The sequence below is a fragment of the Equus caballus genome, chromosome 3, assembly GCF_041296265.1.
Source record: "Equus caballus isolate H_3958 breed thoroughbred chromosome 3, TB-T2T, whole genome shotgun sequence".
Classification (NCBI taxonomy): domain Eukaryota; kingdom Metazoa; phylum Chordata; class Mammalia; order Perissodactyla; family Equidae; genus Equus; species Equus caballus.
Window position 1 is genome coordinate 123,993,839 of NC_091686.1, and position 19,491 is coordinate 124,013,329.

At 39.6% G+C, this 19,491-nt stretch overlaps 1 protein-coding gene across 10 annotated transcripts in view; it reads left to right on the forward strand.

Annotated features, from left to right (window-relative positions):
- POLN (DNA polymerase nu) overlaps positions 1–19,491 on the forward strand; it is a 174,943-nt gene that overhangs the window by 16,548 nt on the left and 138,904 nt on the right. For 9 of the 10 annotated variants that reach the window (XR_011437649.1, XR_011437648.1, XR_011437650.1 and 6 more), the window contains exons 4-7: positions 6,540–6,619; positions 8,580–9,080; positions 11,351–11,547; positions 17,180–17,292. Coding sequence is in view for 7 of the 10 variants with exons in the window: in XM_001489088.7 (XP_001489138.5) it covers positions 6,540–6,619; positions 8,580–9,080; positions 11,351–11,547; positions 17,180–17,292 (891 nt within the window). In the remaining 3 variants the exon portion in view is untranslated. The remainder of the gene's footprint in view (positions 1–6,539; positions 6,620–8,579; positions 9,081–11,350; positions 11,548–17,179; positions 17,293–19,491) is intronic. The other variant, XM_070264052.1, reaches the window with a different exon arrangement.

Genomic DNA, 19,491 nt, shown 5'->3' on the forward strand with positions numbered 1-19,491 from the left:
AATAAACTGCTTTTTCTTCTTTCTTCCGTTGTATTGTTGGGTCTTTTATGACTGTAAGCTTAGCTTTTTACCCTAACTCATGCACCTTTAAACTAGATTCAGAATTGGATTCATCCGACTTAACTGGTGCCATGTATAGGATTATGCATATGATTAAGTACATATTTATTAGAATATGTCTCTTTGTTTTAAGTACCAATAGAAATCAAATAACATTTTCCAGTACACATTTATCCAAATTCTGTTTTATTTTAACTTTATAGAGCTTAGAGGTGAATATAGTGTTTTCCAGTAAAATAAAAACATTTTTACAGACATTACAAATTAATACAAGTTTGAGACGCATAAAGGTAAATATCCAGCTCATTAATGTGGAAGTCTTTGCGATTTCAAGGACAGATAACAAAAACTAAATGAGAAAATGGATCTGTTTTGATTATATTCATTCTAGTCAAGAGTATATGGATAAACATTGTGTATTATTTTTATTTCTATCAAATAAAATCCTTACGTCCAGTCACTTAGCAAACTCTGCCAGGTGTTAGATTTGCATTCCCACTACCCTAATTCAGGCCTTCATTTCTTCTCTTTTGGATTTTTGCAGTAGTTTGATTGCTGTTTGCCTTCACTTTAGTGCCACTTTGGTCCTGCCTTTGCACCATTGCTAGAATTAGCTCAGCTCTTGTGCTTGCTTCTGCAAGATTTATCTACAGAAACATTCCCACGTATTCCTACAGGGTGACCTGGCCCCTGCCTGCCCTTTTTAGTCTTACATCCTACCACATTCTCTCTCGTACTTCATGCCCCTTTCACATTTGACTGTAACTTCCAGACATGGGACATTTTCCAACTTCATCATCTACTTTTTCTCTCCTTCACTCAGAACGCTGAGTGGTGAAATCAGCATTTTACAGGGCTCTGCTCAAATGCAGTGATAGTTCTCGCATTACAAGAGTGCCTTATTGCAAGTAAACTGCATTTGATTTATTTGCAACTCCACTTGTGGAACTTACTGTGAAGTAGTTTTTGGTATTTGTATAATGCTTGAACTCTTGGTATGTTTTGAGCTCTTTGAAGGGTAAGGAGTTATCTTTCTTCTCACAGGTGGGCTCATGTGTATTCAACTTGTACTGTTTTGTAAGAGCTTTCTACAAACATAAATATATGGAGGATTTTACTGTTTTAATATATATGTTGTAAATGTTTTCCTCAACATTTTTAGGGGGTCTTTTCTACTAAAAAGGTATTTTTTAAAAAAAGAAAAAACAACCAAAAACATGAAGTCCGTAAAAAAAAATTTTTTTTTTGCATACACAAGCGTAGTGAAAGGATTCAGATATACATTGTTTTCTTAGTTCAGGCTTTTTCTTCTTTGTTGAGCCCTCTTCCCTTATTGCTAACCCAAGTTAACAGCTTAGTATGTGCCTCTTATATTTCTGTTCATTTGTTTCCGTGATTATAATTTCCACGATTATAATTATAGCTTGTGTGTGCATGCACACTGTGTGGCTGTGCTTTGCCATCCAGATGAGATTGACTGAGGCCTTTGTTGCAACTGTATCACGTTTGAGCTTCCTCTTCACTCAGTCCTGCTTCCCAATAGCACCCCCAGTAAATTTCCTGCAGGCGAAGCTCAGTCTGGTTCCAAGGGAACCTGATCTGCTTCAGTTGGTGCCAGGAGTAGTCTGAGAAAGCTGACACGGCGTTTTGGAGTTTGGTCACCCTCAGGCAGGCTGGCACTGATGACTTCATTGCAAGTTGTAGGTGGAATGTGAGTGGCAGCAGTGCAGTGAAAACCTTCGCTAGAGTTGGCTGGTCTAGCATACCAGTGGAAGCAACTGCCCAGGCTGCTGGGACAGTCCTCATTTGAAAAGTACAAAGCAGTGGGAAACAATGCAATTGGTGGCTGTGGGTGGGAATAATAGATCCTTTGGAGAAGGACAAAGGCTGAGGGTGATTAATTAGCAATTAAAGGCTAAATGTGATAGATTACTAGAGGGCTTCCTTGGTAGCCTATAAAGAGACCACCTGCAACCACAGGCCCAGTGCCTAGTGCCGTCCTAAGACTTGTAGAGCTCCAGAGAAGGTTGAATTCTCAGACCTGGCAGGTGTGCTGCCTAAGGGTCAGGGCCTTGCTCAGGAAGAGCACCCAGACCCTGAGATATGGGTTGGGGACATCTGGATTAGTGCATTCACTTCCTCAATCCCAGATACCTCTGGGACCTGCAGAAGTGGCTACTCTTCTCTGTTAAAGGCCAGTGCATCACCCCCCTCCCACCCCCCAGCTTGAAGGCAATGCAAGAGGTTTCTGTCTTGAAAAGTAATGCATGCTCTTTCAGGAACTGCCACCCCCTTCCCTCCTGGCCCTTAAGTCACAACATAACCTGGTCAAGAGGTACTGGGCCTGTTAAAGGAGTGTATGAGACATAGGTCAGTCAGGGAACAGAAACTGTATAATTTGAACAGAGAAAGTTTAAAGCATTATTTGCTAGTAATGAGATTAGTTACTAAGGAATAAAGAGAACTCTAAAGAATATGGTAAATGCACGTGGAGCAGCTACCCGAAGTAGAGGGCCAAAGGAAGGAACAAAATTGGTATGACTTGGCCAGTTGACTTTCACTAACCTCTGTCATCTGCTGTGTTAGTACAGACACCTTGGGCTCTTTAATGGAGTAACCACGGGGCTGGGGTGGAGGCTGTGTGGGCACAACAGCATGCTGCTTTCACTCACCAGGGCTGATCTAGCTGTTGCCTCTGCTGAATGTCTAACCTTCCAACAACAGACCAAATGCTGAGTCTCCAGTAGTACCATCCTTTGAGGAGAACAATCAGTCACTTGGTGGCAAGCTGAAAGTGCTGAACTCGTTGTGCCCCCAAAGGTGCCGTGATTCATCTTGACTGGAATTGACACATATTCCAGGCATGGGTTTGCCTTTGCTGTTTGCAGAGCCTCAGTGAGCTCCATTATCCAAGGCTCACAGAGCATTTGATCCACTGACGCAGAATCCGCATAGCATCACATTGGATGTAGGGACCCACTTTCCAGCAAAGGAGCTGCAGTGGGCACATGATTGTGGGACCCACCAGGTTCCCTCACAGCCACACACCAAAAACACCAGCCTGATAGAGTGGTGGAATGGCCTGTAGCAGGCAGAGCTCAAGTGCCAGCTTGGAGATGACACCCTGCAATGATGAAGCAGTAATCTCCAGGGTGCGGTATGTACTGTACATCAGTGACTATTACAGGGTGCATTGTCCCCCATTATATGTAATTAAGGGGTCTGGGAACCAAAAGGTGGAAGTGGGAGTGTCCCTGGTTACCATCACTCCCAGTGCTGCACTCAGTAAATTTGTTTCTCTCCCCTCATACTTCTGGGTTCTGCAGGTTTAGTCTTGACTCCCAGAGGTGAAACCCACCAGGGACATAGGAAGAGTACCATTCAGTTTCAAGCTATGGCTGCTGCCCAGTCATTTCAAGTTCGTTATGCCAACAGACGGGCAAACAAGGAATGTAATCTCCATCCCGCTAGAGATGACCTCTTGGTCATCAGGAGAAGTTAGGGCTGCTGTTACATAATGGGGCCAGGGAAGCATATACTTGGCACCTAGGTGATGGTTGGTCACCTCTCAGTCCCCTGCCTAAATTTGATGGCCAGTGCAACAGCCATGGCCTGAGAAGGGCCTGGTGATTAGGGGCTTATACCTCTCAGGGATGAAGGTTTGGGTCACTCAATCAGGTAGACTACCTAAGACTAGCAGAGGTGCCAAGCCAGGGTGAGGTGACCTTAGAATGGGTGCTGGAGGAGAGAAATAAGTATCATTTGCAACTTTGAGACCAGCTGCAGCAACAAGGAGATGCAGTTTATCCCATTAACCTTCCTTGTGAAAGTTTCCCCCAGGAAGAGGCCCACCAGAATCCTGAAGGAGTCGCTCCCAGAATGTATGTGAAGAAAGTGGCTGTGAACAGTCCAGTGTAGTGAATGGTAGTGTAGGACTGTAGTGAACACCGTGGATGCCTGGACCCCCTGTGTTTATGCTAAACGATTCAGTGCCCCAGCTGCTGAGACTGTTGCTGGCTCGCTGCTCACACCACAGCCCCTCTTAGTGATTGCCACAGCTGCAAAGAGGTTTTTTTTTTGCCCACGGGCACACCCCTTTCCCAGGAGCAAACAATCCAATGACTGGTTGGTGCCGGGGTATAAAGGCCCAGCTCCCTTGATCCAACGGGGTACAACTCTGCATGGCCATGCCAGATCCAGAGCAGGCCTTTCTAGTCACTGCACCTTCGCCCAGTGCTCCTTCATTCCTGACAGACACTGATCCTGAAAGCACTCCCCAAAAACCTTTCTGAATGCAGGCCTTCATCTCAGAATTGGCCTCCCGGGGACCAGACCTGTGCCAGTGTATGTATATAACATACTCATAAATGTACATCAGTGGAGAGATTTGATCATTGTTTTAAAAAATGAGATCATGTTTTCACAGATTTCTACATCTTCAAGTCAACCGATATAACTCAAAGTCATTCTTTTTAATGACTATGTGCTTGCTTCATGATGTGGAAGTTACATAATTTATTCCTCGACTTCCCTCGTGATGAGTGTCTACTTTTCTTTCAGTCCTTTGCTATGAAGCAATACTGGCATAAACATTTTGGTTAAAACTTATTTACTGTTGCATATATTTCTATGAAACAGATAACTAGGAGTGAGGTTGGTTGGTTAGATGATTTATGTATTTATATCTCTGTTTTTATTGAGTAGCATACACACATACACATAAAGCACATATATACTGAATTATAGCTCAAAATTTCACAGTCTGAACACCCTTGTAACCTTCACCCAGATCAAGAAACAGAACAGTAGTAGTACCTTCGAGGCCCATCTCAGCTCCCTTTGGGTCCATCCTTTTCTTCCCAACTCCCAAGGGTGATACATGTATTTTTAATTTTAGTAAGTGTTGACAGTTTGCTTTCCAAAAAGATTCTAACTGTTCACATTTGTACCAGCAATGCATGACAGTACTTCTTCTCTTCCATCTTCAATTATGTTTAATTCACTGACTACTAGTGAGTTTGAGTATTATATCATGTTTATTTGCTTTTTGGATTTGCTGTTTTGTGTATTGCCTCTGCCTATCTTTTGCTCATTTTTCTCTTGAATTGTTTGTCTTTATTGGTCAACGTATAAGAAATTGTTGTATAATACAGTTGTTAACCCTTTGTCATTTTTGTTCCAAACAGTTTTCCCATGTATTATTTTCTTTCAGAAGTGGTGCTAGGGCCAGCCCTGGTGGCCTAGTGGTTAAGTTTAGCGTGCTTCGTTTTGGTAGCCTGAGTTCAGTTCCCAGGTGCAGACTTATGCCACTCATCGGTCAGTGGCCATGCTGTGGTGGTGGCTCACGTACAAAAAGAGGAAGATTGTTAGCTCAGGGCAAATCTTCCTCAGCAAAAAAGAAAATGAAGAAGAAGCAGTGCTAATGTACTATCCTTATTTATTAATCTGTCCTTTTCTACTGAATTGAGATACCATCTGTGTTGTATATTAAAGTATCGTAAGTCCTGCAGTCAGTTTCTGGGTTGTCTGTTCTGTTCTAGAGATCTTTTTGTCTGATCCTATACAAATATCATGTGGATTTGATTATAGTGGCTTTATAATGTGTTCTGATAATCTGGCAAGGCAATCTTCTTTTATTTATTTTTTTTAACTTAACTGTCTTGTCTATTTTCAGATGTTTAGTATTTAATATGTACTTTGAAATTATTTTTCAATTAAAAGAGCCCTGTAGCATCTCTGATTGGAATTGCATTAAATTTATATTTGGAAGAATTAAACATTTTATGCTTGGGCTAATGCTGTGTCTTTCCATCAGCATTGATGTTGTTTTATGCCATTTCATAAGATACTAAGTTTTCATCGAGTGCCTTGTGCCTTTCTTGTTAAATTTATCCTAAGTATAACTTTTTCTATTGTAAGTGAAAGATTTCCCCCCATTTGTGTTTTTCGGTTGTTCTTGTTGCTGTAGAGGGAACATGTATCACAGTGGTTATGAGCAGACTCCTCAGTCATGTCTCTGGAGTTGAATCCAGGTTCCATCACTTAATTTTCAGCCCAGGATTATTAAAATTAAATTTAAATCAAAAGTTTGTGTTAATGATATTTTACTAAATCTCTGTTCCATTGCTATAGTGTTCAGTCTAAGAATTTCTTCAAACCTTTAATACTTGCAACGTTCTGTAAAATGTTGACCTTGGGTTTTTGGACTCAAGTATTCAAATGCAAATACTAGGTAACAATTTTTAATAAACATTTCACGATTACATAGATCTGTCTATAGTAAGTTTGGAGATACTGTACATAAATGTTTATTACAATGCTAATATGCATTTTGGAGGTGATTTTATTACATTGTTTTAAGCAAGTAAATAATGAGTAAATAGCATGATTGTAGAGGCTGTTTCCAATGTTTAACTAATTATATGACTTAGATTTCAATATTTCTTTAATGCCTCGTTTCTTTTTTGTGTTTTTAAAAGCTGCAGAAGTGGTAAAAAAGTCCAGTGTTAAGAATTCAGTAGTACTTGAAGATGGGAAGAATCAATCACTGGGAAAAAAGGTAAATCATTCCAAATATGAATAATTCTAGACAGATAACCTTCACTCATTCAACACACTTATTAAGTGTCTACTGTATGCTAGGTGTTATGGACACAACGGTTAAAAACAAAGTTCTTCTTCTCCAGGAGCTTATAGTTTAATTTGTATGAGGAGAAGGGGAAGACAGAGAAGTACAATAGATCTCTGCAATACGGTGTATTAAGTGCCATGATGGAAGTCAGTCCCAAGTGCTTTGGGAATGGTAGGAGAGACATCTACCCACTTTTTGTGCTGTTTCATTTTGCTTTTTCGGGGTGGTGGGGAGAGAAGTCTGGGATGTCTTTTTGAAGTATGAAAAGTATATCTGAGTTGAGATCTACAGGATGATTAGGAGATGGTCAGCCTAAAGATCCCCACCTTTAGAGGGTAGGGAAAGGACTTTGAGAACATTTTTCAGGTTAAAGGAAGAGAGCTTGGAACTTTGAAGGAGTGGAAATAAAGAGAAGTTTACAAAGTAGGGGATATAAATTTCACAATGGATGAGTTACATGGTTTGGGCTTGAAGGAAGAGATGAGAAGAGGTCTTATCACCAAAGACCTTGTATATGAAACAGTGGTGGAGGCAGCATAGTGGTTAAGAGAATGGATTGTGGAGCAAACTACATGTGTTCAAATCACAGTCTAACTTCCTCTAATCTAAACTCCCTGTAGTAAAATGGGGATGATAGGACTGCTGCTTGGTTGATGGGATGATGGTTTGCCCCTGAAGTGGAGGGAGGGGCATTTTCAACAGAGAAGGGACTGTGCAGCCCTTTGTAAGTAAATTCTTTCAGCAGTGTTCAAATTGTGCTCCTTGGATCCCTAAGGCAGAGGTCTTCAAACCTTGTTGCTCCCTTTCTCTCAAAAGAATTTTGAAAAGCCATGCATCTTCTGACATTTTAAGTTGACATTTATAATATTTGCTGCAAATTTTAAAAGTTTCATAGGACATCATTTCTGGTGTATTGATAATGTTGACATTTTAAAAACTATTATATCATCATTTAGGATATATCCACTAAAATCTAAATGCTGTACTCTGGCACCTTGATATCCATAATCATCCCTTTAAAAAAACTTCAGCAGCATATTTTTGAACAATCTGAATTTTTGTATGTTCATTTTTCTCCTTGAACTCCTTTTCTTGTATATTCCTCCACAGAATTTTTAATGTAATATAATTTTATGCTTTAGTCTTTTCTTGAAGACCATATGATATTTCTCTGCAATGAAAATGAGTATAAATTTAAAATTTCTATGACCATGTGACCAACTGTTAAAACATTTTCTTTCAAAATTATTTTTAAAGTACTATTAGTGTATAATTGTTCAAAACAGCATAAATGTCATAAAATCTGAAAAATAAACATTCAAAATAAAATTTTATTGTAAATGAACCCATAGTTCATCATGTCAAATGGATAGGCATGCTTTTTTCCCGTTGGTTGGTTTGTGAATCTATGAATGAGTATTGCACATTGCTAGATCAAGATAGGAAGAGGATTGCTGCTGAGCCATATTTTTTTTTTAATTTTTAGTAGATAGATTAACATATCAAATAGTTGCGGTGATTTCATTTTCTCTATAAATGGTCTTTACTTGGAAGTTGTAAATTATTATTCTTCACTCTTACGCACATCTGCAACATATTCCCATCCATGGCATCTCATTACATGCACAATTTCAATACAGGGGTGTGGCTGGAGACTTTGTTGAACTCCTGCCTATCCCAGCTTATGATTCACATATGCACTCCTACCTGGGTTGAGAAAAATCACTGCTCTAGAAGACGCTATATAATTTCATTAGAAAGTTTATTCTAGATGATATGAAGCTGTGTTCCTACTTTACCTTAGATGAGTTTTATCAGAAATTAGTTTGGTTTATATATCTGTTTTATGAATCCATATTCTAATGAAATATTTTCCATTTTTTGATAGAATCTTAGTTCTTTTACAAGCCAGACATCAAGAGCTTCTGTCAAACTCTCTTCTCAGTTTTCCAGTATCAGACTCACAGATCAGCTGTCTACTGACCAAAAACAGAAGGACATCAACTTGTTGGCTCCTTCCAGTTGTTTAATTCCACAGTGTAACCAAGAGGCTTCAGTTCTACAGAAACTAGAACATAAAAGAAAATATTCCCTAAAAGAAAATATAAATAATGAAAATAAGGGAAGCATGAATCTTAAAAGAAAACATATTACATACAATAATTCATCAGAGAAAACAAGTAAACATATGGCATTGGAAGAAGATGCTGATGAGGTTGGACTCTACCTAAATTCTGGGAACTCAAGAGCATTCAAAAACCATTTTTGTGATATTAGGTATTTGGATGATTTGGAGAAAAGCCAGCTGATTGAAATGCTCAAACAGGCAGTAGCCTTGGCGCTAACTCTGATATATAAGGATGGTTCAACCCAGCTAAGAGCTGACCAGGTTAGTAAACAGTGTTGGTTTTTGTTTGTTTGTTTTGGGGTTTTTTTGGCACCATAAAAGAAATCCATTTTCTTAGTGTCTGATTTTGAGAGGAGAACTAGAAATAAGATTTTGAGCCTCCCCTTCTCCCTTAGTGGCAAGTGATTGATAATGCATAGTTCTCATCTGTTTTTTAAGAAACTGCCAAAATGTTTTCCAGAGTGATTGTACCATTTTATATTCCACCAGCACTATACAAGGGTTCCAAATTCTCCACCTCCTTGTTAATACTTGTTGTTGACTGTCTTTTTTATTTTAGCCATTCTAGTGGGTGTGAAGTGGTACTTCACTGTGGTTTTAAATTGCGTTTCCCTAATAACTAATGACATTGAGTATCTTCTCATGTACTTGTTGACCATTTGTGTGTCTTCTTTAGGGAAATATATATTCAGATCTTCTGCTCATTTTTTGATTGGGTTGTTTGTTTTCAGTTGCTTTATCTTGGATCTGTAAGGGTTCTTTATGTATTCTGATACAAGTCTGTTGTCAGATATATGATTTGCAATTCTCCAAATCTGTGGCTTGTTTTTTCAATTTCTTGATGGTGTATTTTGAAGCAGAAAAATTTTTTAATTTGGTGAACTCCGGTTTATCAGATTTTTTCTTTTATTTCCTGTGCTTTTGTTGTTGTATTTAAGAATGCTGTGCCTATCCCAGGTCATGAAGATTTACTCCTGTTTTCTTCTAAGTTTATAGTTTTAGCTCTTACATTTAAATCCATTTTGACTTAGTTTTGTGTATGGTGTGAGATAAAAACATAAATCTACCCTTTTGCATGGGGATTTCTAGTTTTCCCAGTATTATTTGTTGAAAAGACTCTTCTTTCTCTGTTGAATTTCCTGGCACTTTTACTGGAAATCAATTGACTATAAATGTAAGAGTTTATTTCTGGACATTCAATTCTGTCCATTCATCCATATGTTTTTCCTTATGACAGTACCATGCTGTCTTGATTACTTTATCTTTGAAGTAAGTTTTGAAATCAGGGAGTGTGAATCTTCCAGCTTTGTTTCTCTTTTTCAGTATTGTTTTGGGTAGTCTCGTTGCTTTGCGTTTCCATATAAAGTTTAGAATCAGTTTGTCAACTTCTGCAAACATCCAGCTGGAATTTGATACAAACTGTATTGAATCTATAGATTAATTTTGGGAGTTTTGCCACTGTAACAGTATTCAGTTTTCTGATCCATGGAGAGGGGGTATCCTTTCATTTATTTAAAACTTCAATTTTTTTTTAGCAGTTTTGTAGTTTTCAGTGTAGTATACAAATCTTCCTTTTTTTGAAAGACATTTTTGCTGACTAAAAAATTGTAAGTTGGTAGTTTTTTTCTTTCAGTAATTTAAAGATGTTACTCCACTGTTTTGTAACTTACCTTGTTTCCCACAAGAAATCTGCTGTCATCCATTTCTATGTTTCTATCTAGGTAGTATGCAGCCCCCCCATCTCCCCTACCCTGGCTTCTTTCAAGGTTTTCTTTTTATCACTGGTTTTAAGCAATTTCATTATGATGTGATTTGGCATAGTTTTCTTCATGTTTCTTGTACTTAGAGTTTATTGATCTTCTTGGTTCTATAGAATAACTTGGGAGAGTTGGCATTCTTATTATTTTGAGTTTTGTAGCCTTTGAGCATGGTATGTCTCTGTTATTTAGGTCTTCTCTGATTTCTTTCTTCAGTATTTTGTAGTTTTCAGTATACAGATCCTATAGATATTTTGTTGATTTCTAAGTATTTCATTTTTTGGAATAGTTATTATAAAGAGTAATTTCTTTTTCTTTAAAGTTCATTTTTATATGTTTATTGCTAGTGTATAGAAATACAGTTGAGATTTTTGTTTTGGTCTTGTATCCTGTAACCTTGCTAAACTCGTGTATTAGTTCCAGGAGTTCTTTTTTGTAGGTTCCTCTGAGTTTTCTATGCAGACATTCGTGGTATCTGTAAATAGGGACAGTATAATTCTTCCTTTCTGATTTATATGCCTTTATTTCTTTTTCCTATTGTATTACACTGGCTAAGACTTCCATTATGATGTTAAATAGAGAGGAGACCAGATTTGGAGAGTAAGATCATGAGTTTGGCTTTTGGCCTTGATTGTCACAAAAAGAGTTGTTTGTTTACAAATTTACAAGTTTTCTCTTTTCTCTCTGCTTAATTATAAAACATGACATATTTTTCTTAAATAAACACATTGTCTATGTTTAATATTGAAACTTTATTTTATTGTGTATTCACAGGCTCTAGTTTCCCCTGTTAAAGGAATTGTGATGTTACTACAGAGCCACACAGAAGGCAGCAGTGGTCCTCTGGATGCCTCAGCCTCTTACTGTGTTCTTGAGGAAGGCTTCACACCCAGTGATCAGTTTATCTACATAAAAACAGAGCTCTCTTGTATTTGGAGCCAGGAACAGGAGGCACATAGTCAATTTGCCAGGTTCGACATCTTCACTCATTACCTTAAATCTTACTTACATGCCTGCTTTGTCCTAATTTAAAGTTTCTGAAGCTCCAATTTTATTATGTAAACTTTTACAAGTTTTGTATGGGCACATGAAAATAAAATGGATCTAAATGACAGAAACCTCTACAAACATTGGCTCTCTCCCCCTCAAAGAGCTTCTGGCATGGAGGTTTCATCCTTTTGTGGGAGCTTGCTCCAGAATTTGAATCAACATCTCAATGAAAGTTGGTGAGGAAAACATCATCCCCAGGCCTGAAAACCCAGAGTCACTGCTAGAGTCCCAGATGATTTTCCTCATCACACTCGTTCACTCACTCACTGCATTAGAAAATGAATTTATCACTGTCTTCAAACAGTAAACTGTCCTCAATACCACCAAGATATTATGAATTTCAAAGCTTCATGTCTGTGAACATAAACAAGACGTGTCTCACTTGGACCTGCCCTCTTAGAATCTTAGAATAGGCAGGGATGCCCCTTCTCAATCCTGAAAAGTCCTATTGTAGGTTGGAGCCTGTGCCTCTTGTCACTCTTTCTTTGCACATGCTGTCAGCCCCGTTGAAGTTTCTGCCTTGGGTGGGGGCATCCACTTCCTGTCCGCCCAGCCCTCTGAGTTCAGGTCAATTAGTGCCCCGAGATTGCTCCTTAAAGCCGCTGCCCTGAAGAGGAGTTCAAGGAGGCTCAAGGATAGAAGGTGGGGAGCCTGGCCCTTCCTGTCTAATACAGTCTCAGTAGGCCTTGATGAGTTTTCGGTAACTGTTATGTGGGTCCCAGGCTATTGATAGTGATGCTCTCAGCTAGGAACTCCTGAGGCACTTGCCAGGGGACGTATTACTGGTAGTGAGCCCCCACAGACGTTTCCCCCACAGGGGCCAAAGCTGTGGCTGGACTAGCCTTTGTGGTTCTTATTATGATCACAGGACACACTTCAGCAAAAAACGTCAGGCAACTTAGAGACTATAAGATTTATTATTCATCGGTCCTGGAGCGTACCCAGCATGCCCGAGGGCCACACAGCGAGGTCTTCAGTAGACAAAGAGAGAGCATTGACCTAGGGCTCTGCTTTTATTAGGATCTGAGGGTGGGGTGCGTAGGGTTTCAAGGGTTCAGTCTTTATTGGCTAGTTTAAAGCCTAAGAGAGGGAATTAGGACACGGTAAGGGAGAAGCATGGTCACTCTAGTGGTCAGTTATCTGGATCACCCAGGGCCTTCTGAGGAGGGACCTTCATGGGTGGGGAAGACCTAGATCCTTATCTGCTTGGTTTGCTAATAGCTGTGTCATACAGCTGGCAACATGTCTACCCAAGATGGATGTCTTTTGAAATGGTTGCCTCAGCAATCAAAAGCTTAATGTCAAGTACTTACACTACAGTAACTTTGATGAGAACAGGACAGTGTTTGACTAATATAGCATTCTGCTCCCAAGAAACCCATAAGCTTCCTTTTACATAGTTTTCTTTTGAAAGAACAATTTGGCAGGTCTATTCTATGGAAGATCTCTGTGAGAGTAGAGCCCTAATATTTGGACAGCCTTTTCTGAATTCTGGATTTATATATCCTACTCGACATCTGCTTGGACATCTAGTAGTCACTTCAGCCTTAACATGTGCATCTGCCAGAGTCCCAGATTATTTTCCTCATCACACTTGTTCACTCACTGCATTAGAAAATGAAGTTATCACTGCCTTCAAACAGGAAACTGTCCTCAATACCGCCAAGATATTATGAATTTCAAAGCTTCTATCTTCCCTGAAACTTGCCTTCTACAGCCTTTGTTGTCTTAGTTAGTGTCACCGTTAGCCCTCCATGAGCTCAGTCCGTTATCTTTAATTTATCTCTCTTTTTCTGTATACTTCCTCTCAGCTCTTAGTGAATCCCATTGGTTCTGCCTTCAAAATACAGGTAGATTCTGACCTACTCTCATCCCCTCTGCTGCTGCCTTTCCTCTGCAGGCCTTTACCTCCTGACTGAATTGTGGCAAGGAGCCTCCCACCTCCACCTGCCCCTTCTGTCTGTTTTTAGCACAGCACCCACAGAGGTCCTGTTCAAACGTAAATCAGATCATCTCACTCCCCTGCTCAAAACCTCTAAAAGCTCCTGCTTTGCTCTGAAGGAAAGCCAAAGTTCCTACAGTGGCCCTGCAGGTCTACGTACCCAACCCCTCTGCTGCTTCTTGGTCCTCTTCTCCTCTTTCCCCACTCTCACTGCTGTTCCCGAATGTGGGGAGCATGCTGCTACCCCAGGGCCTTGTACCAGCTGTTCCCTCTCCTTCAGTATTCTTCCAGATATCTGCGTGATTCACCACCTCATTCCTTTGTGTTTCTCTTTAAACAAAGAAAAGCAAATTAGGAAAATACAAAGTAGAGAGAATGGTATAATGAGCCCCATATACGCATCCACCCAGACCAAACAGTTATCAAAGGTTTTTCCGTACTTCCTTTATCTGTCCCTTTTTGAGGGGAAGGGTGGGGAGCTGGGATTAAATCCCAAACATGTCCTTTTACCTCACTTGTCTCAGGAGTTAGCTCTAAAAAACATGGTTTTTTTTGTTTGTTTGTTTTACATAGCCACAATGCCATTCTCAAAATTAACTGATGTTATACCCAGGCCAAATTTTAAAAATGTCCTTCTACACTTGATCTACTGGGATCAGGACCAACAAGGTCCACATGTGACATTTGGAGATCATGTCTCTTCTGCCTCTTCTAATATGAGCATCCTCCTACCCTTCACCCCATCTTGCAGAAGGTCCCACTTTCTGGACGTACCTGTTTCCTCATTGTGGCAATCTTTAACTGGTTTTCCTTTTCTCCATATTTTCTGTAAAGTGGAGTTTAGTTCTACAAGCTTGATTATTCAAGTCCAACTTTTGTTACAAGAAAACTTCTCTCAGTGGTGCCATATGTTTCTTCAAACCATCTGTGATGCAGTTGGTGGCCAGATTTAGTAAATAAAACTACAAGATGTTAAATTTGAGTTTCAGATAAACAACTAATTTTTAGTATATCTCAAATATTACATGAGACATTCTTACACTAAAAGGAAAAATCTCCAAAAAATATTTACATTTTTTCAGATAAAAATTATTCACTGTTTTTCTGAATTTCAAGTTTGACTGGGTGTCCTGTATTCTATCTGGCTACCTTTATGATGCAATTGTGTTGTCCCAATACCATGATGCTGAGATAGAGCCGTGGGTCAGGTGGTGGCAGCACGATCCCGCCTTTGTAAACTTCCCCAGCAGACTTTCCCCTGTGGTTTGTCTATCGATGAGGGTCATTGGAATCATTTTTAAATTATGACTTGAGGATGATGATTTTTCTAACTATCATTTATTCCACATTTATTGGCTAAAATTTTCTGTATAGAACTTTCCTTCATTAACTAGGCTTTTTGTTCTCCTTGTCATTCAAGTCTTTACATAGGTATTACCCTATCAGTAAGGCCGTGCCTGACCACCCTGTATAAAACTGTACCCCATCCCAACAGCACACATGTTCCCTATCTCCTTTCCCTGCTCCATAGTTCTCTGAAATACCACCATTATCATTCTCTCTTACTTGCTTGTTTTGTTTACTGTACATCTACCCCAAAGCTCTCTGGAGGCAGGGATTTTTATGTTTTGTTCATTTTTATATCTCCACAGCCAAGAAAGTGCCAGAGAGCGTGTGCTTAATAAATATTTATTCAATATTATTACTCAATGAATGAGTATTGAGGTTTAATTTTTATAAGTTCCAGGACAATTATATGAAGACATTGACTCAAATACCATAAAATTGGAAGTAATAATCCCAATTCTATGATAGTATCTTTGAGATTCAAAATGAATTTAAATCATATTTAAATTAATAGACACATACATAATTTTTTTGCACAAAACATATTTAACAACATTTGTTAAATACCCATGCAAGGTCTTTTCACATACATGCTCTCTTTTCATTTTAACATTAACTGTGTATATTAGGTGTTATTAGTTCCATTTTATATGTGAGGAAACTGAGACTCAGAGAGATAGAGATAGAGAGGTAGTCATAGGTCATCCTTGAGATTTCAGCACAAGCCTCCTTTCTTAATACTCAAGTCTAGTTTTTTTATACCATAGCTGCCTTTTTGATTTGTAATTGGGACATAATTGACTTATATAACTGACTTATAAAACACAGTGTTTTAGCCACTTTGTCTTACAAGATATTCTTTTTGTTGTCTTATCAAGATAGAAGCATCTCTTGTTAGTGGGAGATATTGTGGTTATTAGATGACCTTGTTAAGGACTCCTGGGTTCCCAGCATACAAGAGCATCACAGTGGAAGGAACTCCAGTTGTCTCCAGTTCTTCTCCTTTGCAAACTTTCATCCCCCTTCCCCTTCTCTCCTCCTGTACACCCTCTCCCAAATCCAGTAGAGCCAAGACCTGAAGCTGTGCAACAGTTGGCACTTTGCCCTCCCTAGCATCCTGGCCCCTCTCTTCAAGGGAAGCCAAGCTAAAATCATACAAGAAAATGAAAAAAGCCTAAAAAGATCTTGTCTCTGGAGCAAGCCAAGCAAAATCTAACTATATGTTGACTTAGTGTGCAGACCTATTTGGGCTCCTAGTTTCTTTCTTCCTTGGCCGTTTCCAAAGACCCTCATTAATGTGTTAATAAATTGTTACTGTAGTAGGAGATTTATAGCTTGGGCCTTGGCAGCAGTTAGATAGGGTCTCAGACCTCAGCTTTGCCACTTAGCAGTTGTGTAACACTGGGAAAATTGTTTAACCTCTCTGAGCCTCAGTTTTCTTATCTGTAAAGTGGATCTAGTGCCTGCCTAATAGGATTGTGATGAGGATTCATTGCAATACTCCTTGTGAAGTGTTTAGCATGGGATCTGCTCCTGGGGAGTGTTTAATAAGTGTTAACTACTATGAATCCCATATTCATGGATCATGATGTAATGGGGAGAGCAAACTTTCAAAGTAAATTACACTATAGCAAGTGTGGTCCTGGCTGTAGCAGATGTCTGGACAGGAAGGAGGAGAAGGAACATAGCAGAGGAACAAAGCCCTGCCTGCGATCCAGGCAGACCCTCCTGAAAATAGCGCTTGAGCCGTTTTCAGGAATTGTGGGAGGAGAATTTTAGGCAAGAATACAGCATGTGCAGTGGCTCTGGAGTGTGAGGGGACGTTGCACAGTCTGGTGACAGAGGAAAGAGTATTCAGTGTGAGCCAAGGATAGAATGTTGGGAGGGAGTGCTGGGAGAGCAGGCTGGAGAGTTGTGTTAGGGCTGGCTGTAAAGAGCCCAAAATGTGTATGCTCTGCTCAGGAATTTGGGTGTTAGTCTGTAGGTAATGGGGCTTTGCCCAGGGATTGGCTCTGAACAGCTGTGTGACCTTGGATTTGTTACTTAGCCTCTCTGTGTCTCAGCTTCATAATCTGTAAAGTGCAGATAATAAGTAATACCAACCTCACAGGATTTTTGAATTAATCTATGTAAAGCTCTTAGAAGAATGTCTGCAACGAAGTACTATTTAAGTGATAGCTGTTAGTGGAGTAGCAATAATTTTTTTCCAAGATGAAAAGTCCTAAATTAATGTCTAAATCAGTGAATTTCCTTTCATCTTCTAGGGATGTGCTGTTTCAAATACTGAAATGTAAATGTCCTGTTATTTGTTTTAATGCAAAGGATTTTGTGAGAACAGTGCTACAGTTTTTTGGTGATGATGGCAGTTGGAAGCATGGTAAGTTATAGCTGGTTGGCTGAAAGTACAGGAGGCCCCGGACTTGGGACTGGCTCCTGAAGCGGGGACGGTCTTCTGGGGCTGAGCCCTTAACCTGCATTGTCTGCCATAACTTCAGGTAGGTAGTGTCAGAATTGAATTGAATTCTTGGACACCCAGCTGAAGTCTGCAGAGAACTGGAGTTGGCGGTGTGGAAAACCCACACGTGTGGTGTCAGAGGTGGTGTCAGAAAACACAACAGAGTACCCATCACCCAGTTTCAACAATTATCAACTTATGTCCAGTCTTCTTTCCTGTATAACTCCTCACATTTCCAAACCCTCATCCCCTGGATTATTTTGTAGCCAATCCCAAGCATCATATGATTAATCTGTAAATATTTCAATTATATGACTAACATATGAGGATTTCACTTTTTGTGTGTGTGAGGAAGATTAGCTGTGAGCTAACATCCATGCCGATTTTCCTCTGCTTTGCATATGGGATGCTGCCACAGCATGGCTTGATGAGTGTGTGTAGGTCCATTCCCAGGATCTGAACCTGCAAATCCCAGGCTGCCAAAGCGAAGTGTGCAAACTTAACCACTATGCCACTGGGCCGGCCCCTGAGGATTTCATTTTTAAGATGATACCATCATCATCTCCCCCTCAAATTAACAATAATCTTTTTTTTTTTCCTTAAAGATTGGCACCTGAGCTAACAACTGTTGCCAGTCTTCTTTTTTTTCTTCCTGCTTTATCTCCCCAAACCCCACTGTACATAGTTGTATATCTTAGTTGCAGGTCCTTCTAGTTGTGGCATGTGGGATGCCGCCTCAACGTGGCCTGACGAGTGGTGCCATGTCTGCGCCCAGGATCCGACCCAGCGAAACCCTGGGCCGCCACGGCAGAGCACGCGAACTTAACCACTCAGCCACAGGGCTGGCCCCTCCATCTTCTTTTTTACTTAAGGCATTATCTGTTCCATTTATTTGCTTTTGTGTGTTGCCAGTTTAATTTTTATTTCTGAAATGGCTTTTTAATTTCCCTTTCCTGAATTCTTCCATTTCTTCATTCATTTTTCTTTTTCTAAGTCACCTAATTTCTAAGTATTTCTAATTCTGGTTTATTTATTTTTCATGGCTTTTATTATTTTCTTAATGTTTCTTAGCTCATTTTAAATCTATTTTGTTGGCATTTCTTTTTAAACTACTGGCACTTTCTCCCCAGTGTGGAGTTTGTCCTAGCAGGCTTCAGTTTGTTAGTCACAAGAGTTTATAGGGACCAGCCCCCAGACCATTCCAGTGCTGTCAGACCTTCCCCAAGGATTTTCAAAAATATACGTTAAGAACCCTTAATTTTGGGCCATCAGAGCTTTGAAAAGGCAAATAGAGTGGAATAGTCCTACTGGGTCAGTTAGCATTGCTAGACAGTGCTATATGAAGTCATGCATAGTTGACTTGAGTGGCACGCAGCCAGAATGACTGCCGACTTTGTCTCGCCAAACTCTCCAAAGTTCCAAATCTACCAGTGTAAGAGACTCCCTAGTCATCAAACAAAGAAGTCATGATACTGACTGTTAGTAAATATAAATCTCTTAGACTAGTATAATTTAAAGATGCCAAAAAATATAATATTTAGTGTGATGTGAGCTAAGACTACAGTTTTGTTTAAAGACAAACTCGTTACTTTTGTATAGCACAATTCAAATTGTTAAAGTAACTTGAAGGCCGGCCCCTCGGCCGAGTAGTTAAGTTCACGCGCTCCACTTCGGCGGCCCAGGGTTTCGCTGGTTTGGATCCTGGGCACGGATATGGCACCGCTCATCATGCCACAACTAGAAGGACCCACAACTAAAAATATGCAACTATGTAGCAGGGGGCTTTGGGGAGAAAAAGGAAAAAAAATAAAATCCTAAAAAAGGTAACTTGAAAAAACAATCACATAGAATTCAGATTTATCTCTTAATTTATGAGCCCCTCTTTATCCATTTATAACTCCCCCTTCATATCTAAAACACTCTGATACTAAAATTTATCTATTTAGCAAATATCATTTTTATTTTTTAAAAAGCACCTTCACATATGTCTCACAGATAATTATAGTAATCTTTTCTCCCAGTTTTCAGATGAGAAAACTAACACTTAAGGGGCAAAGTGACCTCCCTGGCTCACAGGGTGGTCTGGCGCCCTGGTTCTTTTCACACATTGTGATGCAGCAC